Genomic DNA, 21,468 nt, shown 5'->3' with positions numbered 1-21,468 from the left:
AAAATCTAAAACATAAAAATAAAATAAATACATTTTCCCAAGCAGCAATTGATATTTCTAGTGCATAGCAAGCACTTGAATTTCTCAAGCGTTGATCAATTGCAAATGTTGTCATCATAAATCGCTAATTCAGCCTGAGCTTCAAATTTAGTGAGAGCTCGAACAATTAATTAGACTTTTTTACATTTAAGTAAAACATGAAATTCATCACCAACAGTCAGTCTTTTTATTACGCAGATATAAAAATCTTTGCTCTGGAGAGATGTTATGCATGGCGCCCTCTGTGCGTGACCCTTTATGACCTACACGAAATGGCTGCTGCCACAGAAAAGTAAATGGAGGACCGATTTTACCACTCTATCTGGTGGTAGCTTTATAATAGAAACATTTTATTTGTGTACGACTGATCTGAGGGGGTAAACAGTGTTCGGAGATTGGACTGGTCGTTGCGTGCATTCACTAGTTGACATGTCTTGCATTATCGGTAAGATTCCACACAGGCCTTGGTCGACGTGCGTAACACGAGTTGTTCCATTTTCTTACCATGGTCATAAAATCCAATCAGTATCGAACGTTTCTCAACAAGCGACTTTTCAAAGAATACATGCAGTAAACCACTGTTGCTGTAAAAGAGTTACCAATGTGTTTCACTCTGTTGGGTCATGGAATGGGATTTCTGTTCGATATCAACACAGCCCTCCGAGTAATCAGAAAACTAAAAGTGAAAATGTTATGAACGTTTTCGATAGAAATACAAAGCGCAAGCAGAAAAACAGAGCCGCTGTGATGAAAGATAACCATGTTTATGATTATATCAGAGATGAGGTAAGAACATTTGCCATTTCATAAATTGTAGCTTACGAATACAACAAAACGACGAATACGAAAATGTCTTTCTGTACGTGTCTATCAGATAAGATTTCTAGACATCTCCACTCAAGACACTTCGACCCAAATTGGACATCTCAACCCAGACACCCTGGACATCTCGACCCACCGCATCAACCCAAAACTATCTTAATGTGGCGACACAAACCTCTATCTAGTTCAACGGCATTGTATTGTTTGCAATTTCTAGTTTTAATTTTTAATGAATCTGATTGGTGTGAAATGGTGTGGAAGTGGGAAATGGTAAAATATTTTTAACAAATTTTGATTGGATAAGAAGTGTGAAATGTCAACAAAAATCAAGTTTCAATAAAATGCTTATAAGATCCGTGAAAATCAAGTTTCAATCAGTCTCAGTTCAGTGTTTCGCACCTGCTCAAGTTGAATCAAATTTATGTCTGCTACATTGTATGCCTGTGTACCCATGCGTTGTATGTTCTATGGAAGTTCGCCCTCACCAAGAAGCTCTTGAGTGTGACAACTGCAATAGATGGCAACATCGCAAGTGTAATTCTGGTGTTTCAAGAGATGTTTATCGTCAACTTATTTGTGGTGACATAGAATCTATTACATGGCATTGTAGTAATTGTCTGTCACCTAGTCTTGAGTTGTTGGAGACTGGTGCAGTCGCTGTAATTGTCTGTCACCTAGTCGCTGTAATTGAGCAACCAATTGATGCTGATATTGATGTCCAGCCAATGCCATTGTCATCAGACTCTGACGACTCTTTTACGGCACTTTCGGTTGAAAATCTGCCAAATCCCATTCCTCGTTTTGGAGAAGAAAACATTGTTACACATAAGATCATTGAAGGAATGTCCATTCAAGGTAACCCCATGTTAGTGGATAACCAGGGTTATTCCTATCAAGCGAAGATCGTCAAAAACTCAAGGAAGACAACATCGTGTTGTAGTGCCAAAACAGTCAGAGATATAAAGTTATAGTTATAGTATTGTTAGTAGCAACTTATTTAAACACATTTCCTTTTTTCAAATACATCCACTTAATTTGACACTTTCGGATCACTGTCAAATGTCTTTTCTTCTTCAAACAAATGCTGTAACGAATTGTGAAACTGCTAAAACTAATCAAAATAATTATACTACAATTCATGGCCCGAAATACTTTTATTCTTGGCATGATAATTCCAAACTTCTTTATAATGATGCTTTACACAGCAAAGAGATTTGTAAGCTAATCAATAATTTCTCCAATGCGAACTTTGATGACACACAACAGGCAGTTGATGAAGCAGAACATTTACTCTCAAATATTTACCATGAGGCAGCTGGTAAAAGTCTTAAAAAAAACTTTATTAGAAAAAACAAAAAACATCAAAAAATTAAACCAAAATGGTACTCCAATGATCTTGGCAATCTTAAAAAAGATGTCCAGAAAATATCCAGGAAATTAAGTTCGGACCCATACAATAATGATCTGAGAAACAACTGCTATAGTCTGAAAAAGAAATACAAACAAATGGTTAAGAAAACGAAAAGAAACTATAAAAAAAATATACTAAATAAACTTGAAGAGATGGGTAATTCTTCTCCAAAGGAATATTGGAATTTGATCAAGGAGCTTAGAAATGGTCAAATTAATAATGACAGTGAAAACATTGAAGACCAAAAATGGTATGAACATTTCAGACAATTAAATGCAATAAATAATACTGATGAAAGCACTTTAAACGAAGAGATTGCTAAGCTTGAAAAGGAAATTAAACCTATTACTGAGCTAGACCAAAATATTTCACAGTTAGAAATACAAACTGCAATTAGCAACTTGAAAAATAAAAAATCTCCAGGCATTGATAATATTAGAAATGAGATGATTAAAACAGGGAGAAATGTGCTCATCAAACCTCTATAAAAAATGTTCAATCTCATCCTAACGAGTGGCCATTTCCCTAGCTCTTGGAATTTGGGCATTATCACTCCAATATTTAAAAAAGGGGAAAAATCTGATCCAGGCAACTACAGAGGGATAACTCTCTTAAACAGTCTTAGCAAGCTCTTCACAGCCGTATTGAAACAAAGGTTGACCAAACATGTAAAAAGCAATAATATCATAATTAAAGAGCAAATTGGTTTTCTTCCAAAACTCAGCACAGCGGACCATATCTTTGTTCTCAAACAGCTAATAACAAAATATCTTAATAAAGGAAACTATTTATTTGCATGTTTCATCGACTTTAAGAAGGCGTTTGATTCCATTTGGCACCTCGGTCTTTTATATAAACTTCACAAAAACAAAATCTCAGGAAAATTTCACAACATAATTAAATCTATTTATCAGAATGCCACTGGCTGTGTTAAACTAAAAGGTGGTTTGACTGCTAGCTTTCCAGTTCAAAGGGGTATCAGACAGGGAGATGGTTTAAGCCCACTCCTTTTCAATCTTTTCATTAATGATATCAAATGCCAGATAGAATCATCCAATAATGAACCCCCTTTACTTGTAAACAATCATTTGTCATGTTTGATGTATGCGGATGACCTCCTCCTCCTATCACAATCTAAAAATGGTCTGCAAAATGCAATACGCACAGTGGAAACATACTGCAAACAATGGAAACTAGATATCAATGTGTCAAAATCAAAAATTATCATTTTCAACAAGCAAGGTAAAATATTAAGTAAGTTCCGATTTCAAATCAATAGCCAAAAATTGGAAAACGTCTCATCATACTCCTACCTTGGTGTTAAAATCAATGCTACTGGTAAACTGAACAGAGCTCAAGAAGACCTTAGTCACAGAGCAATGAAGGCACTTTTTAAACTAAAACAATTACTCTATGCAGACCCAAATATTCCAATCAAAACACATCTGAAATTGTTTGATGCTATGGTTAAACCAATTTTACTCTACTGTAGCGAAATCTGGGCAAGCAATATTATTAATATGCACTCAACAGACTTGTTTAAACAATCCTTGCCTATGGAAAAATTACATCACAAAATGTGCAAGTACCTACTACAAGTAAACTGTAAAGCCACAAACTTGGCATGTTTACTTGAACTGGGAAGATATCCACTTATCATCTCAAGCATCAAACGTATGATTAACTACTGGCTGAAAATAAAACATATGGATGAAACCACTCTGATCTCTGAGGCCTACAAACTTGGCACCAATTTGGACAAAGAAAACGTCAGTAATTGGACCACAGGCATAAAAAAATTACTGAACCTTTTGGAAATTAGTGATGTTTGCGAAAAAACCAGTATTATCCCAGTAGCTACAAAAAAACTAAAAAATATGTTTGAGAAACACTGCACAGAAACAATGCATAATGACAATAAAGGCACTAATCACAAAAATAAACTTCGTACCTACAGACAGCTGAAAACTGATTTTGCACTTGAAAAATACCTTGAAATTATTAAAAACCCCATCTACAGATCATAAGGATAAGTGCCCACATACTTCAGATTGAAGTTGGGCGATATCACAACATAGATGTCTTAAATAGAACATGCCCTGTCTGTGACTCCAATGAAATTGAAGATGAAGAACACTTCCTCTTCAATTGTAACCAGTACAAATTTGAAAGAGATGCTTTGTTTGAAAACATAAACTTATCCGGTAATCTGAAAGCACTTCTCAATAACAAAAATTCTGAAACCGTCCAAGCAATTGCCAAGTTTATCAGCGACTGTTTCAATAAAAGAGAGAATTTCATGAAAAGCAATTTACCAGCTGCCTCAAAATAACACCAACAAAATATTTATATAATAATATTTTCACAGTATTACTATTTATTTCTTTTTTATTATTATTATTATTATTTTTATGTATTTTATTGTTCCTTATATCCTTATTGTATTCTAATCTAGATCCCAGAAGGGATACGATATCAATAAAGGTTGTTATTATTATGAAGTTTCTTGCATCTGTTGTGTAGACTGGAACCAGTTTTGACCATGCATGACCACAATCATCCAGGCAAGTCTGGTATTTCAACAAAATTAAAAAGCATGGTTAAAGTTAAGAAGACTACCAAAAGCAATATACAACGGACTGCTGCAGATACAGTACAAGAGGTGATCGGTAATGAAGACATATTAGACAAGCCATCATACAGTCACCCCCTGGAAGCTAATTTAATTCGCACTGCCAACCTTCTTAGACAAAAAATGATAACTAAGAAACCATGTGCAATAGATTTTGATCTTGAAACTGGTTTCCTGCCTCCAGATTTTGTCAAAAAAACCTTAGAATAGATGGTGCACATCATCTGATATTTTACACACAAGACCAGTTACATCACCTAGGCCGATCAAAGACATGGTACATGGACGCAGCATTTAAGATTGTCAGCCAACTATTTTATCAGTTGTTCTCCATTCACGCCTTCATGAAAGAGGATTGTGGAAATATCAAACAGTTGCCGTTGGTGTATGTTCTGATGTCAAGGAGAACAGTAAAAGACTACAAGGAAGTTTTGAAGACCGTTAAATTAGCTTTGCCATGACTCGGGGTACAGAAATTTGTGATGGACTTTGAGGCAGCTATGTGAGCTGCGGTGAGGAGCATTTTTCCTAGCACCTGCATCAAGGGCTGCTGCTTTCACTAGTCACATTTTGTGTCCAGGAAAGTTGGGCAGCTCGAGTTGCAAATTGCTTATAACGAGAACAGCCCTACTCATCATTATTACCGCCAACTAATAGCATTACCATTCCTACCCGAAGATGAAATCATCGATACATTCAACTTATTGGCTGCAAGATCAGTAGAAGAGACAGATGGACTCGTGCATTATATAAGATCGACATGGATAGAAAGCGCTACTTGGCCACCATCATCATGGACGCACAAATAACAACGTTGAGCGCTGGCACCGCCGTTCAAATTCAAGAGTAGGGAGAAGCAAGCTTCAATTATACATCACCATACCGCTACTGAGAGGCAGTGTACACTAAAGTATAATAACAATTCATTAAAGAAGACAAATTTCAACAATTACTAAAGATCAATATACAGACAAGTACAAGGCACAATATTTAGGTTGTGGGATAACATGTTGCTGGCGACATTACGACAACTTATCTCATACTCTGTTGCAGCAAAATATACGGTCCAATCAAACACTAAATTTGTACAATTGTACACAAGCAAAACAGTACTTTTCATTGCCACCACGTACATCCTTCAAAAAGAGATATATCAAAACATGCAATGTAAACAATATATGCAAACTATGTATGCATACATGTATATATATATGAAATACATACCAAACAACAAAACAAAAAGAGATATACCATATTGTTAATGACATTGCACGCCCTTTGTTACGTGTCAATATTTGTGACAACACGTTTTTGGTGGATCAGTCCAAAAATTACATCTTTTTCAGGGGTCGAATGCTGTGAAATGAATAATGAAAGCAGCAAAAAATAATAATTCATTGAAACAAACACTGTGGTCTATATACACACACTGGGAAAAGTACAAAGCTATTGAAATTGGGTCGAGGTGGTGGGTCGAGATGTCTAGGGGTACTGGGTTGAGTTGTCCAATGAAAAACGGGTCAAGATTCTTTTGAGTTGAGATGTCCAGCACCCAAGTATTACCATAGCTAAATTCACTATGTACAATGTATCATTCATTCCAACCAAGAGTGTATGCTGCAAATAGCTCTAATAGAGCCGCTCTATACTGCTTGGTTATTACACAGTGATATACAGAATGTATTGTGATCCCATCTGTAAAATGTATTTCAGTCTTGCTGTTTCTATTATTGTATCTTTGTAGGTAGCTTTCAGGATGACTGACCGACTTCGAGATATAGTAAGGTAAAGTCACACAATTACAATATTTGTTCTATAGCACATTTGTTCTACGGTATATCACTAATTCAGTGATTGGGTGAATACCACCTGACATAATGGCTGTTACAATAAAGTGGTTTACTCCCTCCTGATGGCATGAGCTTTGGACCCAGGACAATATGATGAGAAACAGCAAACACATAGCTTAGTTTACCCACAATATGTTCACAAATAAAACTCGTATAACCAGAAATGATTTAAAAGTCGACTACACATGACTGAGTGAAAATTTCATATACCCACAGTCCCTGAGGGAGTGTGATATACCATCCCCTCCTACAAGTGGAATGAAATCAAAACTCTAACTCTAAAATCCATTTCTTACATATGTATACATAAAGCCAGACCACAAATATACTTTTTCAAGTAAAAATCCAAGGGATTTTTTTTTTCAAATCAAGTGAATATTTTTATTTTTTACAAGGAATCTAGTTTTGCTGCTTTTAGATGACTTTATGTGGGATAAGGAATGTTAATATAATTTAGAAAATTATACTAATTTCAGTTTTATTTATGAAAGTTTTTTTTCACTGATTGTTGATGAGTAAACTACAGGAAAAAAAGGATTTTAAAATATGGCTTCTTCTTTAGTATTTGAACCATCCTTGATTCGAAAAATTTATTTCTGTTACTCAGAACACCTAACACCTAATTTGAGTAAAATATCACCAGCAACCTTCAAAATGAAAAAAAAAATACATTTGAAAAGTTGTGTGTGTGTGTGTGAACACGAAGAACTAACATGTATATTTCCTAGTTGCTGTAATCATAGTTAAAATGAATGAAGATTTTTGTATATTTTTAACAAGTTTGGACATGTCTTTAAGACATTTAATAGCCCGTGCTAACCACTGTTTCCTTCTGTGCATGACCGCAATTGGGTCTATCTGATACGCAAGCATATGTACAAATGAAGAATTTAGTCCAAAAGCCTTGAAGCATGTTGTTTGGCAAAGTCAAATTGTTACCCGACTATTTTATGAAATCTTTAAATTTAAATGTATAAACTCTATATTGTTTTACAGAAAATTTCCAGTTGCTCTTGACCTTGGTTGCGGGAAAGGTCATATAGCTCAAAATATTATGGATGTAAGTAGAGATTTAATTTGTGTACAAAGTTTGTATAATACAGTTTGTGTTTTCTAAGAAAAGTCACTGATCCACCATCGTTGATGACCATTAAAATAAAATCTTTTCAGGGAACACACCAGGGAACCAGGTGGTGGCTCCTCACCCTCCCTGGGCGGACGTTTCAGGACTACCATATCAACCGACTCGAACTGAAAGCAGTATACTTAGCACTACCACACTTTCTACCTGTAGTTCGAGACCACAGAGTCCTGCTCCGCACAGGCAACACAGCGGTGGTCTTTTTCAAGAAGGAGGGGGGACGCGCTCATCATCGTTGTCAGTCCTAGCGGAGCAAATCCTCCTTTGGTGCCTGGAATACAATGTGGAGCTAACCGCAGACCACCTTCCAGGGGTGAGGAACAGTCTGGCAGGGGCCCTTCCAAGGCGGCTCCGTCTCCAGAACACTGAGTGACTGATACAAGCCTCCAGGCTGTTTCCGCTGTGGGACGGTCTAAGGTTAGACCGGTTTGCCGCACCCCGGAACGCCAAGCTCTCGACGTACATAACACTCCTGCCGGCTCTAAGAGCTTGGGCCAGGGTCGTTTTGCTAACCCTGTGGACCCACTTAGTTGTGTACGCCTTTCCTCTCTTCCCGCTAGTTCACTGAGCACGGGAGAAAACTTCAACAGGTGCACACCTGCATATTTTTATTGGTCACACCCAATTGGTCAAACAAGGCCTAGTTTCCACTTCTGTCACAAATTCTAGTCGAAACACCAGTAGTGCTTCTGGACTTGCCATCCCAACCAGACGGCGCACTACCAACGAGTCCAGTGGGTATCACTTACACACATAGAGGCTCTCATTAGACCCGCACATACGAAAGCTTTATCTCAGCGGGCTGCCAACGTCCTGGCCAGGGCAAACAGGGATTCCACCAATGCAGCCTACATTTCTAGGCTGCGAGCATACACTGATTGGTGTAGCGGAAGGGAGATTGATCCATACCATCCCTCTATTGGCCAGGTAGCAGGCTCCTTCATCCACCTGTTTGACGAACTGGGTTTGTCCTACGCAGCGATCGTTGGCTACAGGTTGGCCTTGTCCCCCACCATTGAGAACGTACGGGAACAAGACTAGTCGATTGTCGTATTATTAGGAGACTATTTACTGCTTTCCAGGCGCCAAGACCCCATACAAGGGAACCACCCAACTCGGACTTGTTGGATGTGTTGTCCGCTCTAAGCAGACCACCCTTTGAGCCTCTCTGATCAGCACCACTCAAATTTTTCGACGTGGAAAATAGTCTTCCTACTGGCCCTCGCCTCAGGTAGGCGTCTACCAGAGCTGGGGGCATGTTCTTCTCGGATAATGTACCGCCTTTATGGACAATCAAGTTGTGCGAAAGACACGAATCGGGTTTCTCGCCTAGAACCAAATTGCAGGACATGATCCTCACCCGATTGTCATCCCCCAGTTGTCAAATTTTGTCTGCCCGGTGGGTCAGGAGGAATTGCTTCTTTGCCCGGTTCGAGCACGGAGTTGCTTCCAAACCGTACTAAGGATTCAGGACGGGGTGCCAGGCACATGTCTTTGTGTTACGGCCCAGGCAGGCAGGATAGGCCGGCCTCCCCACTTCCATAACCAGGTGGTTTACTGCGACTGTATTAGAGGTCTATAATACTTTAACTTCCTCGACACAGAGCTTGCAGAGACACCAAGTATGAGCGCATGAGGTCTGTGCGATTGCCAACTCACTAGTGCTTGCGTCAGGTGCCCCCCTTAAGCATACACGGAGGGCAGGCTTCTGGAGAACACAGAACGTCTTTATCAAATACCACCTAACAAACACCAAATCCATTGAGAAAGGTCTCTTTAGGTCAGGTCCTGTCTTGGCTGGTCAGTCTTGGTTTGCTGACCCAGCTCGAACGACCACAAGGGTCTCTGCACATAGGCAGTAAGTCAGTCTCTGCATTTTATGCAGACAGATTTCTCTACCGTCAGCACTCTCCTGGAAGCTCCCAGGACCCGCTTTGCAATCTATGCCCTTATGCAGAACTGTTTTGCTCTTTACTTCGAAAGCTTACTACCCCCAGAATTGGGTTGGGGTCTAGCTTTCTTGGGCACACCGAACCCTGTCACCGTAGCAGCATTTTGGCTTCTTGCTCCGGGGACAGCACAGGCAAGGTAAGACACCACCCTTTTTTGGGCCTTAACCAGGGTGTTGAGTGATTATTGTATTTTATCCCAGACTGGGAAAAGACTTTCATAATTTTTCAGTTTGCCCGGAAAACCCGCCACCTATTGGCGTCTGACTCTGTCTACAGTTCAAAATAGTCATTTTGACTGACTGGAGTCTATGGTGGGTAATTGAACGTAGTGAATTTAGGCAGAGGGTTCTTCGAACCCACCTATTCATACCCATAGTTCATACCCATCATAGACTCCAGGTCCTCCCCAACCACCCCACTCTTTCCGTAGCATTGATCTAAGTCCTTGAGGCGGAGAGAAAGGAACTAGAGTGATTGTACAGCCGGTAATGGCACTGCCATATGACCTCGGTCACGTAGTTCGTGATGTAAGGGAAAGAGAATCTTGGGGTCATGGGGCTTCCCCTGACTTAGATTCTATCTCTCCGTCACCGGCAGAATTGCTGATTAATGCCTGCAGTTCAAAATAGTCATTTTGACTGACCAGAGTCTATGGTGGGTATGAACTATGTGAATAGGCGGGTTTGGAGAACCCTCTGCCTAAGTTATTTATTTTTTGATTTGAATACTATCTCACTTGCAGTTCTTGCAAACATGAACATTGTTTGATGTAGAATCAGAACTAATTTGTTTCTTTTATTCCTAGGACATGGTTGATACACTTTACCAATCTGATATGTCTGCAGAGATGTTAGTAAGTTACTTCTACATCATCTACTGGAACTTTATGATGTCATTGTACATGCATTTATGTTATTTCTATGGTTTCCATAAATACACCACTGTAAAATACTTTGTTTTAGTTGGAATTAATTTTGAAAAGATTTTTTGGGTGTTTTGTATAGAATTTATTTTCACTGATTTTTGTAGAATTGAACGTGAAATATATAGGAAAAAGGTATATTCGCTGGATTTTATTTTCACTGAATCTCTTCAGCGAAAAAAAATAAATAAATGGAAATAAATCATTTTACATCAATTTGGACTGAATGTTTTATCAAACCAGTACTATTGAGAACAATGACTTGAACTGACATGCAAAAATAACATTTCTATATCACATTTATGTAGCATATTTGTTTTAGTACATATAAACCAAAAATATTATTTGTACACTGAATCATAAAAGTATTACTCATTTTGTCCATACCTCTGTTATTTACATAAGCGCATACATTACTAATAGATCAATAGATGGATTCACATAAAATTTATGTGACAAAATACTGGCTAAGCTTACTATACACTGTTTAAACTCATTCTTGCTTAATTCTCAGAGTGAGAATGCGATAATAATAACTGATATACCGGTATTAGGATAATGCCTGCATGTACACTGGATATCGCAAGACTGTAAATAGTTTGATGGACTTATTAATCTCATTCATTGTTTTACAGGAAAGAAGTCATGTATGTGAGAATGTTCAAACTATTAAAATTCATTGTGATGAGGAAAATTTGCCATTCAAAGCCGAATCTCTGGATTTAGTCATAAGCAGTCTCAGGTTAGTGACAGCCTCAACAATTAACATTTTACAATTTGGCAGCCATTGTTGTTGTTGACAATTACTGTAAAATCTGTATTAGAAGCTGCGACTTCTATTAAAATGGTACAATGCAACAGAGGGGATGCAGCGTCTATTAGAGCATCTACACATATGAGAAATGATGAATTTTTGGTTCTCAATTGTTCAAAAATAATGGGTACAACTTCTATTAGGGATGTGGTTTCTAATACAGATTTTACGGTACAAGGTATAGAGGGAATTACAACAGCATGTTTCTCTACAGTTTATTTTATCATCTAAAACCATTTGCAAATCACAATTTATAGAAAAATCCTGTTCTGAAGCTTGAATGTTCTAGAGTAGTCACAAGTGACTATTTCCTGTTGATAAACAAACATTTTGTGTTTGTTTATCAAAGTGACGCAGGACTAAGAACATAAAGGAGTCTGTTATGCAATAATAATAATGATAATAATTGTTTATTGCATCTTCAGAAATATACATTTCTTTCAGTATATAGCAATAGAAATATTAATCAATACAGAAAAATAAAATAAAATATAACAAGTTAGTAAGAATTTTAAAAAGTAAATAAAATATAATAAGTTCAAATCACATGTTTTTTGTGCTTTGTTGGAATGCCATGAAGATAAATTGTGCAACATGCTTAATTGACATGGACAATGACATGGACAAAGAAAGCTCCTTTCAATATTGCAAATAAAACAGTGATTGTAGTGAAACCACAAACTGGCTTATTGAACAGATTATTAATATACTACCTCATTATTTCATTGAGACTGCTGCAGTCATTCTACCACAATACCAAAATTGAATCGTGGTAATTATGCTAGTGAGTTGGTGGGGTGAATTTTATGCTGTCAACTAAGGCAGCTTTTGTTCATATTACCCTGACATGTTGATTATGTGCAAGTGCATTCAACACCCACGTTCCATAATGTCACCGCATATCACTAACACTTAATAGTAATGAAAAAGCTACAAAATAAACCAATCATGGTAATTTGGGCGGACCAAAATTAAAGTAAGAAAAATATCATGGGCCAGTCTATAGTCTATGGAAAGTGTTAGTTTTACATATTATAAACTTTAGATCTCAACTTAACTGTTTTGTCATACGACAGTGTTGCAATGATTTCCATACATGCAATTGATTCAAAAACATCTGTCACTGTACATTGTATATATCATCTGAGAAAAACCACTATACAGTTACAATATCTAGTTGAGCCTTCAGGATATATTTGAAAGGTTTTTAAAAATATGGGTGTGGTCCTTTCTTTCCTTCAGCATACATGTATAGAGAACACAATTGTGCATATTAACATTTCAGTTAACATGCAAACATGAGAAAACATACAGTATGATTCCTTTGTCTGTATTTTCGTATTTTGTCACTCATTTTATTTGAAATCTTTGTGAAATAAAACTATACAATGGATGAAGTTTTGCTTCTAATTGTGGAGGATCACTTACAGAAAAGTGTTTGCAGATAGTAGTTAATTAAGATAATTTTGAATCAAATACTTGTTGACTTTGAACATTGAATTTTGTTTGCAGTTTACACTGGGTGAATGACCTTCCAAGGGCTCTTCGTCAGGTATTAATTTTTTTTAATTATTTAAACCATATAATATTTTGTTATTGAGTTGAAAAATTTGTTATATCCACAGATCTCAAATTAAGCACAATTATACAAATGTTTTCAGTATTTTGGTTCACTGATAAATCAATTCAAATCACATTGTTCCAAAATAAACAGGGAAATTATTATATTAATTGAATCTATTTATTACTGTATTAATGAAATAAATGAAATTTCTGGCTTTACTAAGGGTGTGTGCATATGTAATTTATAAAGATTCAGGAAATAGTTTAATGAGCAAAGTGGATGTTGTGAACTCTTTGAATTGAAAGCACATGTCATTTATTACCTGTTTTCTATTTTCAGATTCAAAGTTCACTTAAAAAAGATTCTCCATTTATCGGTTCTATGTTTGGTGCTGATACATTATTTGAACTAAGATGTTCATTGCAGCTAGCAGAAATTGAAAGAGAAGGGGTGAGATAATGACTTTAATTGGAATCTTGTGGATTAATTAGTCAATTGGAGATGTTGTTTTATTCATAAAAAGATTGTTTTCTTACATTCTTTAAAATTTGTCATTAACAGTGACATATTGTTTTATTGACTGATATCCACAATGATATCCACAACATATGTTTTGGCAATTAAAACTCTTTTTCTCTGTTTTCTTATTACCTCATAGGGATTTGCTCCTCATATTTCACCGTTTACTGACATCCAAGATATTGGCAATCTGTTAAACAGAGCAGGATTTAACCTCCTTACGGTAGTAAGTAAAAAAAATATCAGAATTGAAGTACAAACATTTAAAGTATTTTCATTCTTTTTCATAAGGCTTACATGGAATGTTTCCCAAGATGCATTCTGTTTGCTATGCTGTTAATAGTTATTATTATACATGTACATCTGTCACCATAACGCCATAAGTTACAGCATGCCGTAATTTTGCTGTATTGCACTGGGTATTTTTTCATCCTACCATATTAGGAAACATGGAGCGATTATGTGCATAAGCATCTTCTAATAATAAAAAACAAATATGGCTGCCCCCAGGGTTTGACCAGATACACACAAAGAAGTTAGCTAAATCTGTTCTAAACGTTTTGGATTACATCATTCCCATGATGTATTCCGGGGTTAAAATATAAGACTTGGTCAGTATCGTGTTGCATTGACCTCCAGTGCACGTTGGTTGATAATCCCACTGTACTGTCTTTGTGTATACTTTGCAGTATCTTCGTAATAATCTCAAAATCGTGTATATTTTGACAGTAATATATTATACATGTCCAGATTTCAATTGTCAAATCAATATAATCTTGTATTTTATTTTATTGTTAAACCATTTATTACATCCTATAATTTAAATTCTGTTCATAAACTATCACAAATGCAATAATTCACTGTTTGTTCTTGCCTAGGATGTTGATGAGATTGTTGTAAGTTACCCTTCTATGTTTGAATTGATGCAAGATCTGAAAGGAATGGCAGAAAACAATGCATCATGGTCTAGAAAGTTGTTACTACATAGAGAATCAATGATGGCAGCTGCAGCTATATATAAAGGTAAAGATGGATGTTAACTGTGCTATTTATGGAGAATGACATCGCAGAAGTTCCCAGGGGAGATGATGGTTCACGTTTAGCAAATAACATTAGATATAATTTAAATAGTATTAAATTCTTATGAGGTTTGACACACGGAAAGGGAAATCCTTAGGAAACACAGTGGGAACACTCAAACTCTGATTAGTCACATGTCTTATAAGCTATGAATGTGAGACATTGTTACTCAGAAAGACAGTCATATTGTTCCATATTTACTATTCGCTTATGGTGGAATATCCCTCAAAATTTTTAGTTTACGTTCAGACAAGCCTGATGCAAGAAATTATGGGTTAGTCATTCATTCAAAGCTGTGTCTGAAACATACTTCAACCAATTCTCTTCAAACCTTGCACACACTTAACACCTAATCTGATACATTCAATGATTTCATGGTTGGGATTGGAAGAGTTACTGCTGACCATTTTAGTCGTAGAAAACAACACTAAAATCAGGTATTTTGACATGCAAGTGTTGTCTGACTTGGTTCAAACTTTGTGATTACAAAAATGGCTTATGACTGGCAGCCATTTTGTTTTTGGCAATCTCAGACATGCTTTGAGCAATGAACTTAAAATGTTATATCTGATCAAAGATGGCTGACCCCTGACAATTAAGGACTAAAATCAGGTATTTTTACATGTCTGGAAACGCATCTTCGGCATGTGTTGTCCAATTTACTTCCAACTCTGTGGATGATTTACCATTATTGCTAGTTGCTCATTCCCAGAAATCAAGTATCTATAGTTTTGGAACGAATGCACCATCTCCCTGCCAGTAATTGACAAAGTACATTGTATGCTACAGCTACATGTCTCAGTAATGTCTTGTGTGTTATTTGCATTGCAGAAATGTATGGAAATAAAGATGGTTCAATACCAGCAACTTTTCAAATTTTGTATATGATTGGCTGGAAGCCTGACCCATCACAGGTGTGTAGAATTAACAAATTTATTTCACTGGAAAAAAAAAAAACATTTTTATGCTCAGAGACATTATAAATTGATTGAACATTGAAAAATCCACGTTAAAATATATATGTAACAAAATGTTTGATTTATTAGTGAGATGTTCAAATCAGTTACATCAGGTGGGCTTTTTTCATCAAAACGATATTTTATCATTTTGATATTGAGCTATAACAAAATAAATTCAAGCTTAATATCAAATCATTTGATTTTTGCCTCAGATGTTTCAACAGCGCCTTTCACACAATTCACAAGACCTGGCTGTAAATGGAAAATTACCTATTACAATTCGATGTCTAATGTTTACTTTCTTTAAGTGAGACACTACACAATATTTTACTCACCAATACACATATTATTTTGTTGTATTGTAAGGCACAACCAGCAACAAGAGGATCAGCAACCGTATCACTGAAAGATTTAGAGAGTATCAACCAAATGAAATTTGATGAATGAAACAAGTGACAACTGACAATTAGATGTTTGTGACTAGTTTATTATTTAGCTTGTGATGCAGCATGTGATGCAGCGGTGATGCAGCTTTAAGCCATCTTTAAGATACAAATACATGTACAGAAGATTTATTATAAGCCTCTTCAAAGTGATAACATAATTAATTGGAAGATCATCTTAATATATCGAGTGAAAGGTAGTTGACATGTGGCAATAAGAGTTGCAGTAGTCTGGAAACACAGCTTAAAAACATTCCTGGTACAACAGAATTGTGAGGTTCAACACTCTACAACTTGGGAGGAATATCAGTTTGTCGGGTTGACTGAATCATACATATTATGGTATATAGGTGTACTACTCGTGTATCAAATATATTATTATATAACAGATGACTTGTACCATAGCATGAACAGGATACCGTGGAATTTGGAAATTTGTAAATTTCAAACTGACCTTTGTGTTTTTTGTGTTCATTTACATACGTATTCTGATACTACATTACCCAAAACTACTTGTTATATTGAATCACTAGCATGAACTAAAATTACCTACTACAATTTTCTATATGTAACAATGCAAATAAACATGATTGAAAACTGGAATGTTGTTTAGATCACAGCTACACAAAATGTTTTATTATAAAGTTGAAGTTGTTTTTAACCATAATATATTGTCTGTTTTCTTCATGAACTACACTGAGGATGGATGTAAGACAATAATGGACTGTATGTATGATTTGACTGAAAAGCCAATAGTATTTTTTCAATGATTTATAATCATTTATACCATGGATTGCAGTTTGCACAATTTCATTATTAGTATTTCTAAGTGTTTTTCATGAATAAACAAAACATAAACTAACTTATGTTAAGGATGGGCTTGAAATGTAGGAAAAAAATATGATATATAGAAGATCACCTAAGGTGGAAAGAGGATGTTGCATCGACTGAAGTGAACATATGAAATTCTCAGTTAGAAAAATTTAATTACCACAAGTCATTTATTGTGTGCAAGTTGACATGAAATTGCTAGTTGCATATGAAACTACTATAACTAAAGACAGCAAGTCATTTATTGTTTTCAAGTTCATATTAAATGGCTAGTTGGTCTACAGAACTAAAGACAGCAAGTCATTTATTGTTTGCAAGTTGATATTGAATGGCTAGTTGGATTACAGAACTAAAGACAGCAAGTCATTTATTGTTTGCAAGTTTATATTAAATGGCTAGTTGGATAACAGAACTAAAGACAGCAAGTCATTTATTGTTTGCAAGTTTATATTAAATGGTTAGTTGGACTACAGAACTAAAGACAGCAAGTCATTTATTGTTTGCAAGTTTATATTAAATGGCTAGTTGGATAACAGAACTAAAGACAGCAAGTCATTTATTGTTTGCAAGTTGATATTAAATGGCTAGTTGGATAACAGAACTAAAGACAGCAAGTCGTTTATTGTTTGCAAGTTGATATTAAATGGCTAGTTGTACTACAGAATTAAAGACAGCAAGTCATTTTTTGTTTGCAAGTTGATATGAATGGGTAGGTGGATAACAGAACTAAAGACAGCAAGTCATTTATTGTTTGCAAATTGATATTTGTAAATGCACATCACAACCAAGATGAGGGATAAAAAACAAGCAATTTATTGAGATAAAATAAATGAAAAAACAAATAATCAATAAAAATACATGTAAAATAAACCGCTCTGTAAAATCAATCTATTAAACAACTACAAAAATGAAACAAGTCAAAATAAGGCTTGTAAATATAAATAAGTACCTAAAGTAAAATTGGGCAAGGGGCCCCTTCGTTCAGGTCAAGGTTGGGGTCGAGGACACACTGCCACGGCCAAAATGTAGGGAGGTGGCCATGCAGATGGCCGTCGAACCCTGTAATGGGGGGCAGGATGGAGTCCTTTTCCCAAGCGGAGGGCATGAAAGACAGAACATGACCGAAGTGACCCCCATGGAAGGCTAGTTGGACTACAGAACTAAAGACAGCAAGTCATTTATTGTTTGCAAGTTGATATTAAATGGCTAGTTGGATAACAGAACTAAAGACAGCAAGTCATTTATTGTTTGCAAGTCTATATTAAATGGCTAGTTGGATAACAGAACTAAAGACAGCAAGTCATTTATTGTTTGCAAGTTGATATTAAATGGCTAGTTGGATTACAGAACTAAAGACAGCAAGTCATTTATTGTTTGCAAGTTGATATTAAATGGCTAGTTGGATAACAGAACTAAAGACAGCAAGGCATTTATTGTTTGCAAGTTGATATTAAATGGCTAGTTGGACAACAGAACTAAAGACAGCAAGTCATTTATTGTTTGCAAGTTGATATTAAATGGCTAGTTGGATAACAGAACTAAAGACAGCATGTCATTTATTGTTTGCAAGTTGATATTAAATGGCTAGTTGGATAACAGAACTAAAGACAGCAAGTCATTTATTGTTTGCAAGTTGATATTAAATGGCTAGTTGGACAACAGAACTAAAAACAGCAAGTCATTTATTGTTTGCAAGTTGATATTAAATGGCTAGTTGGATAACAGAACTAAAGACAGCAAGGCATTTATTGTTTGCAAGTTGATATTAAATGGCTAGTTGGATAACAGAACTAAAGACAGCAAGGCATTTATTGTTTGCAAGTTGATATTAAATGGCTAGTTGGATAACAGAACTAAAGACAGCAAGGCATTTATTGTTTGCAAGTTGATATTAAATGGCTAGTTGGACAACAGAACTAAAGATAGCAAGGCATTTATTGTTTGCAAGTTGATATTAAATGGCTAGTTAGATAACAGAGCTAAAGATAGCAAGGCATTTATTGTTTGCAAGTTGATATTAAATGGCTAGTTGGACAACAGAACTAAAGACAGCAAGTCATTTATTGTTTGCAAGTTGATATTAAATGGCTAGTTGGATAACAGAACTAAAGACAGCAAGGCATTTATTGTTTGCAAGTTGATATTAAATGGCTAGTTGGATAACAGAACTAAAGACAGCAAGGCATTTATTGTTTGCAAGTTGATATTAAATGGCTAGTTGGACAACAGAACTAAAGATAGCAAGGCATTTATTGTTTGCAAGTTGATATTAAATGGCTAGTTGGACAACAGAACTAAAGACAGCAAGGCATTTATTGTTTGCAAGTTGATATTAAATGGCTAGTTGGACAACAGAACTAAAGATAGCAAGGCATTTATTGTTTGCAAGTTGATATTAAATGGCTAGTTGGACAACAGAACTAAAGATAGCAAAGCATTTATTGTTTGCAAGTTGATATTAAACGGCTAGTTGGACAGCAGAACTAAAGACAGCAAGTCATTTATTGTTTGCAAGTTGATATTAAATGGCTAGTTGGACAACAGAACTAAAGAGAGCAAGGCATTTATTGTTTGCAAGTTGATATTAAATGGCTAGTTGGACAACAGAACTAAAGACAGCAAGTCATTTATTGTTTGCAAGTTGATATTAAATGGCTAGTTGGACAACAGAACTAAAGACAGCAAGTCATTTATTGTTTGCAAGTTGATATTAAATGGCTAGTTGGACAACAGAACTAAAGATAGCAAGGCATTTATTGTTTGCAAGTTGATATTAAATGGCTAGTTGGATAACAGAACTAAAGACAGCAAGTCATTTATTGTTTGCAAGTTGATATTAAATGGCTAGTTGGATAACAGAACTAAAGACAGCATGTCATTTATTGTTTGCAAGTTTATATTTAATGGCTAGTTGAACAACACAACTAAAGACAGCATGTCATTTATTGTTTGCAAGTTTATATTTAATGGCTAGTTGAACAACACAACTAAAGACAGCAAGTCATTTAATGTTTGCAAGTTGATATTAAATGGCTAACTGGACAACAAGAATGAATACCGCAAGTTGTTAAGAAATTGCGTCATTTCCTAGACTAATATTTTACTGAATTGATTAGTTATGAAGATGAACACATGTATGTTTGTAATATCCATAGTTTCATTTTGTTTCCCGCATTATAATACACTATATCATTTATACTTGACATTAGTTTTCGTCACAAGTATTTCACCAAACAGGATTTTCTACAATGTCTATGATGCAGTGTTTTACTCTGTAAACATGGCATACGTAACTGTTTAACTAATCATATTATATGATGATTGAATGTAGTCGGCTGATTATGTGAACTTTCTGAATATCCATTAATTACTGTCAAAGCTTTTTATTCTCAATACTTCGAAATATAATGATATACATAATGTATGGACGCCGAATTGTTTTTCGTTTTGACATCCTCTAACCGACGTTTACTTGTAGGAACGTTTTGCCAAATTTGGATATCTCCTCCAATAGTAGAAGAAAATTTAAATTATCATTGCAAAGCAAAGGGGCTAGCTCTTCAAAATGTTACATGGAATTAAACAATCTCTCTCAACCTCAACATTTACAATGATTATGGCGTATATGACATATCTTGAACACGTGTTCTATTCAGCTTGTAATTTTCCGACTTTTAAGATGCCCTAATTTAAGCGGATAAAATGGACGTCAAATTGAACAATCGGACCAAAAGAGCTTAAGTCTGAAGTCTTTGTATTCTCCAGAACACCTATACACACATCCGTTCTCAATACATTTATATAAATGTTGTCCTGAAAATAAAGATCAGACAATCTTAGCGATCAGTTCCTTCTTCCAAAACAGGCAAAAACCACTATGATATGAACACTTTAACGGATTAGTGATTCACATCACATTATTATTTCATTAATTTTAAACAATTACAAGATATAATTGATTTCATTTGCGTGCCTATTTGGTTTCGGTTTCCATGAAATTTCTTTGACAAGCTTCGATTTGTGTTCGGTGTGTTACTCAAAACTTATTTTCTGTTGTAAATTGCCAAGGCCGTTACTAAAAATCATACACCATGTTTTTTTTTGTGAACAGTTATCCCTTGTTCAACTTGAACTGTTGATATTTGCATACTTTACCATAATTTGTATTTCACTCAATGGAAATTAATATACAGTATATAGTTCTTAACACAACACGGGTGCATCAAAATGAAAATTATGTCGAGGTTGTGACCGAAGGGGCAAAATTAAATATTATTTTAATGCTTTGAGTAGGTTGATTTTATGTGACCCCACCCTACACAAAATCTCAAAGAAGACCTCTGTTGCCTTGATAATTATTCATACGTGATGTGCCGTATGGCAGGGTTATACGTCCTAGACATGATGTCACAGTGGAACTTATTTATAACTATTTTGTGCTACCGCCTGCAAAGTAATATACCTCCAAGACGACCAACTACATACTACA

At 35.6% G+C, this 21,468-nt stretch overlaps 1 protein-coding gene across 2 annotated transcripts; it reads left to right on the top strand.

Annotated features, from left to right (window-relative positions):
• Positions 1–303: 303 nt before the first annotated feature.
• Positions 304–17,010, top strand: LOC100377475 (arginine-hydroxylase NDUFAF5, mitochondrial-like). Of its 2 annotated transcripts, XM_085506094.1 has the most exons (12): positions 304–484; positions 750–825; positions 6,649–6,689; positions 7,751–7,814; positions 10,653–10,700; positions 11,405–11,511; positions 13,096–13,135; positions 13,487–13,597; positions 13,806–13,892; positions 14,545–14,689; positions 15,578–15,660; positions 16,072–17,010. In XM_085506094.1, the coding sequence occupies exons 2-12, from the start codon at positions 787–789 to the stop codon at positions 16,150–16,152; spliced, it is 846 nt and encodes a 281-aa protein (XP_085362220.1). In that variant the 5' UTR covers positions 304–484; positions 750–786; the 3' UTR covers positions 16,153–17,010. The 2 variants fall into 2 exon arrangements, with proteins under 2 accessions (XP_085362220.1, XP_006817426.1); XM_006817363.3 differs by having other exon boundaries at positions 304–825.
• The last annotated feature ends 4,458 nt before the right edge of the window (positions 17,011–21,468 follow it).

The sequence above is a fragment of the Saccoglossus kowalevskii genome, chromosome 2 (assembly GCF_978046115.1).
Source record: "Saccoglossus kowalevskii chromosome 2, keSacKowa6.1, whole genome shotgun sequence".
NCBI lineage: Eukaryota > Metazoa > Hemichordata > Enteropneusta > Harrimaniidae > Saccoglossus > Saccoglossus kowalevskii.
The sequence above is the reverse complement of the archived record's forward strand: the minus strand, read 5'-3'. Positions and strand labels throughout refer to the sequence as shown.

Bases quoted from the DNA above. Each gene is read 5' to 3' on its own strand.
- LOC100377475 (XM_006817363.3), top strand. From the start codon at position 469: ATGTCTTGCATTATCGGTAAGATTCCACACAGGCCTTGGTCGACGTGC. The intron at 11,512-13,095 runs GTTAGTGACAGC...TTTTGTTTGCAG, and splicing joins TTAGTCATAAGCAGTCTCAG to TTTACACTGGGTGAATGACC. The intron at 14,690-15,577 runs GTAAAGATGGAT...TTTGCATTGCAG, and splicing joins AGCTGCAGCTATATATAAAG to AAATGTATGGAAATAAAGAT.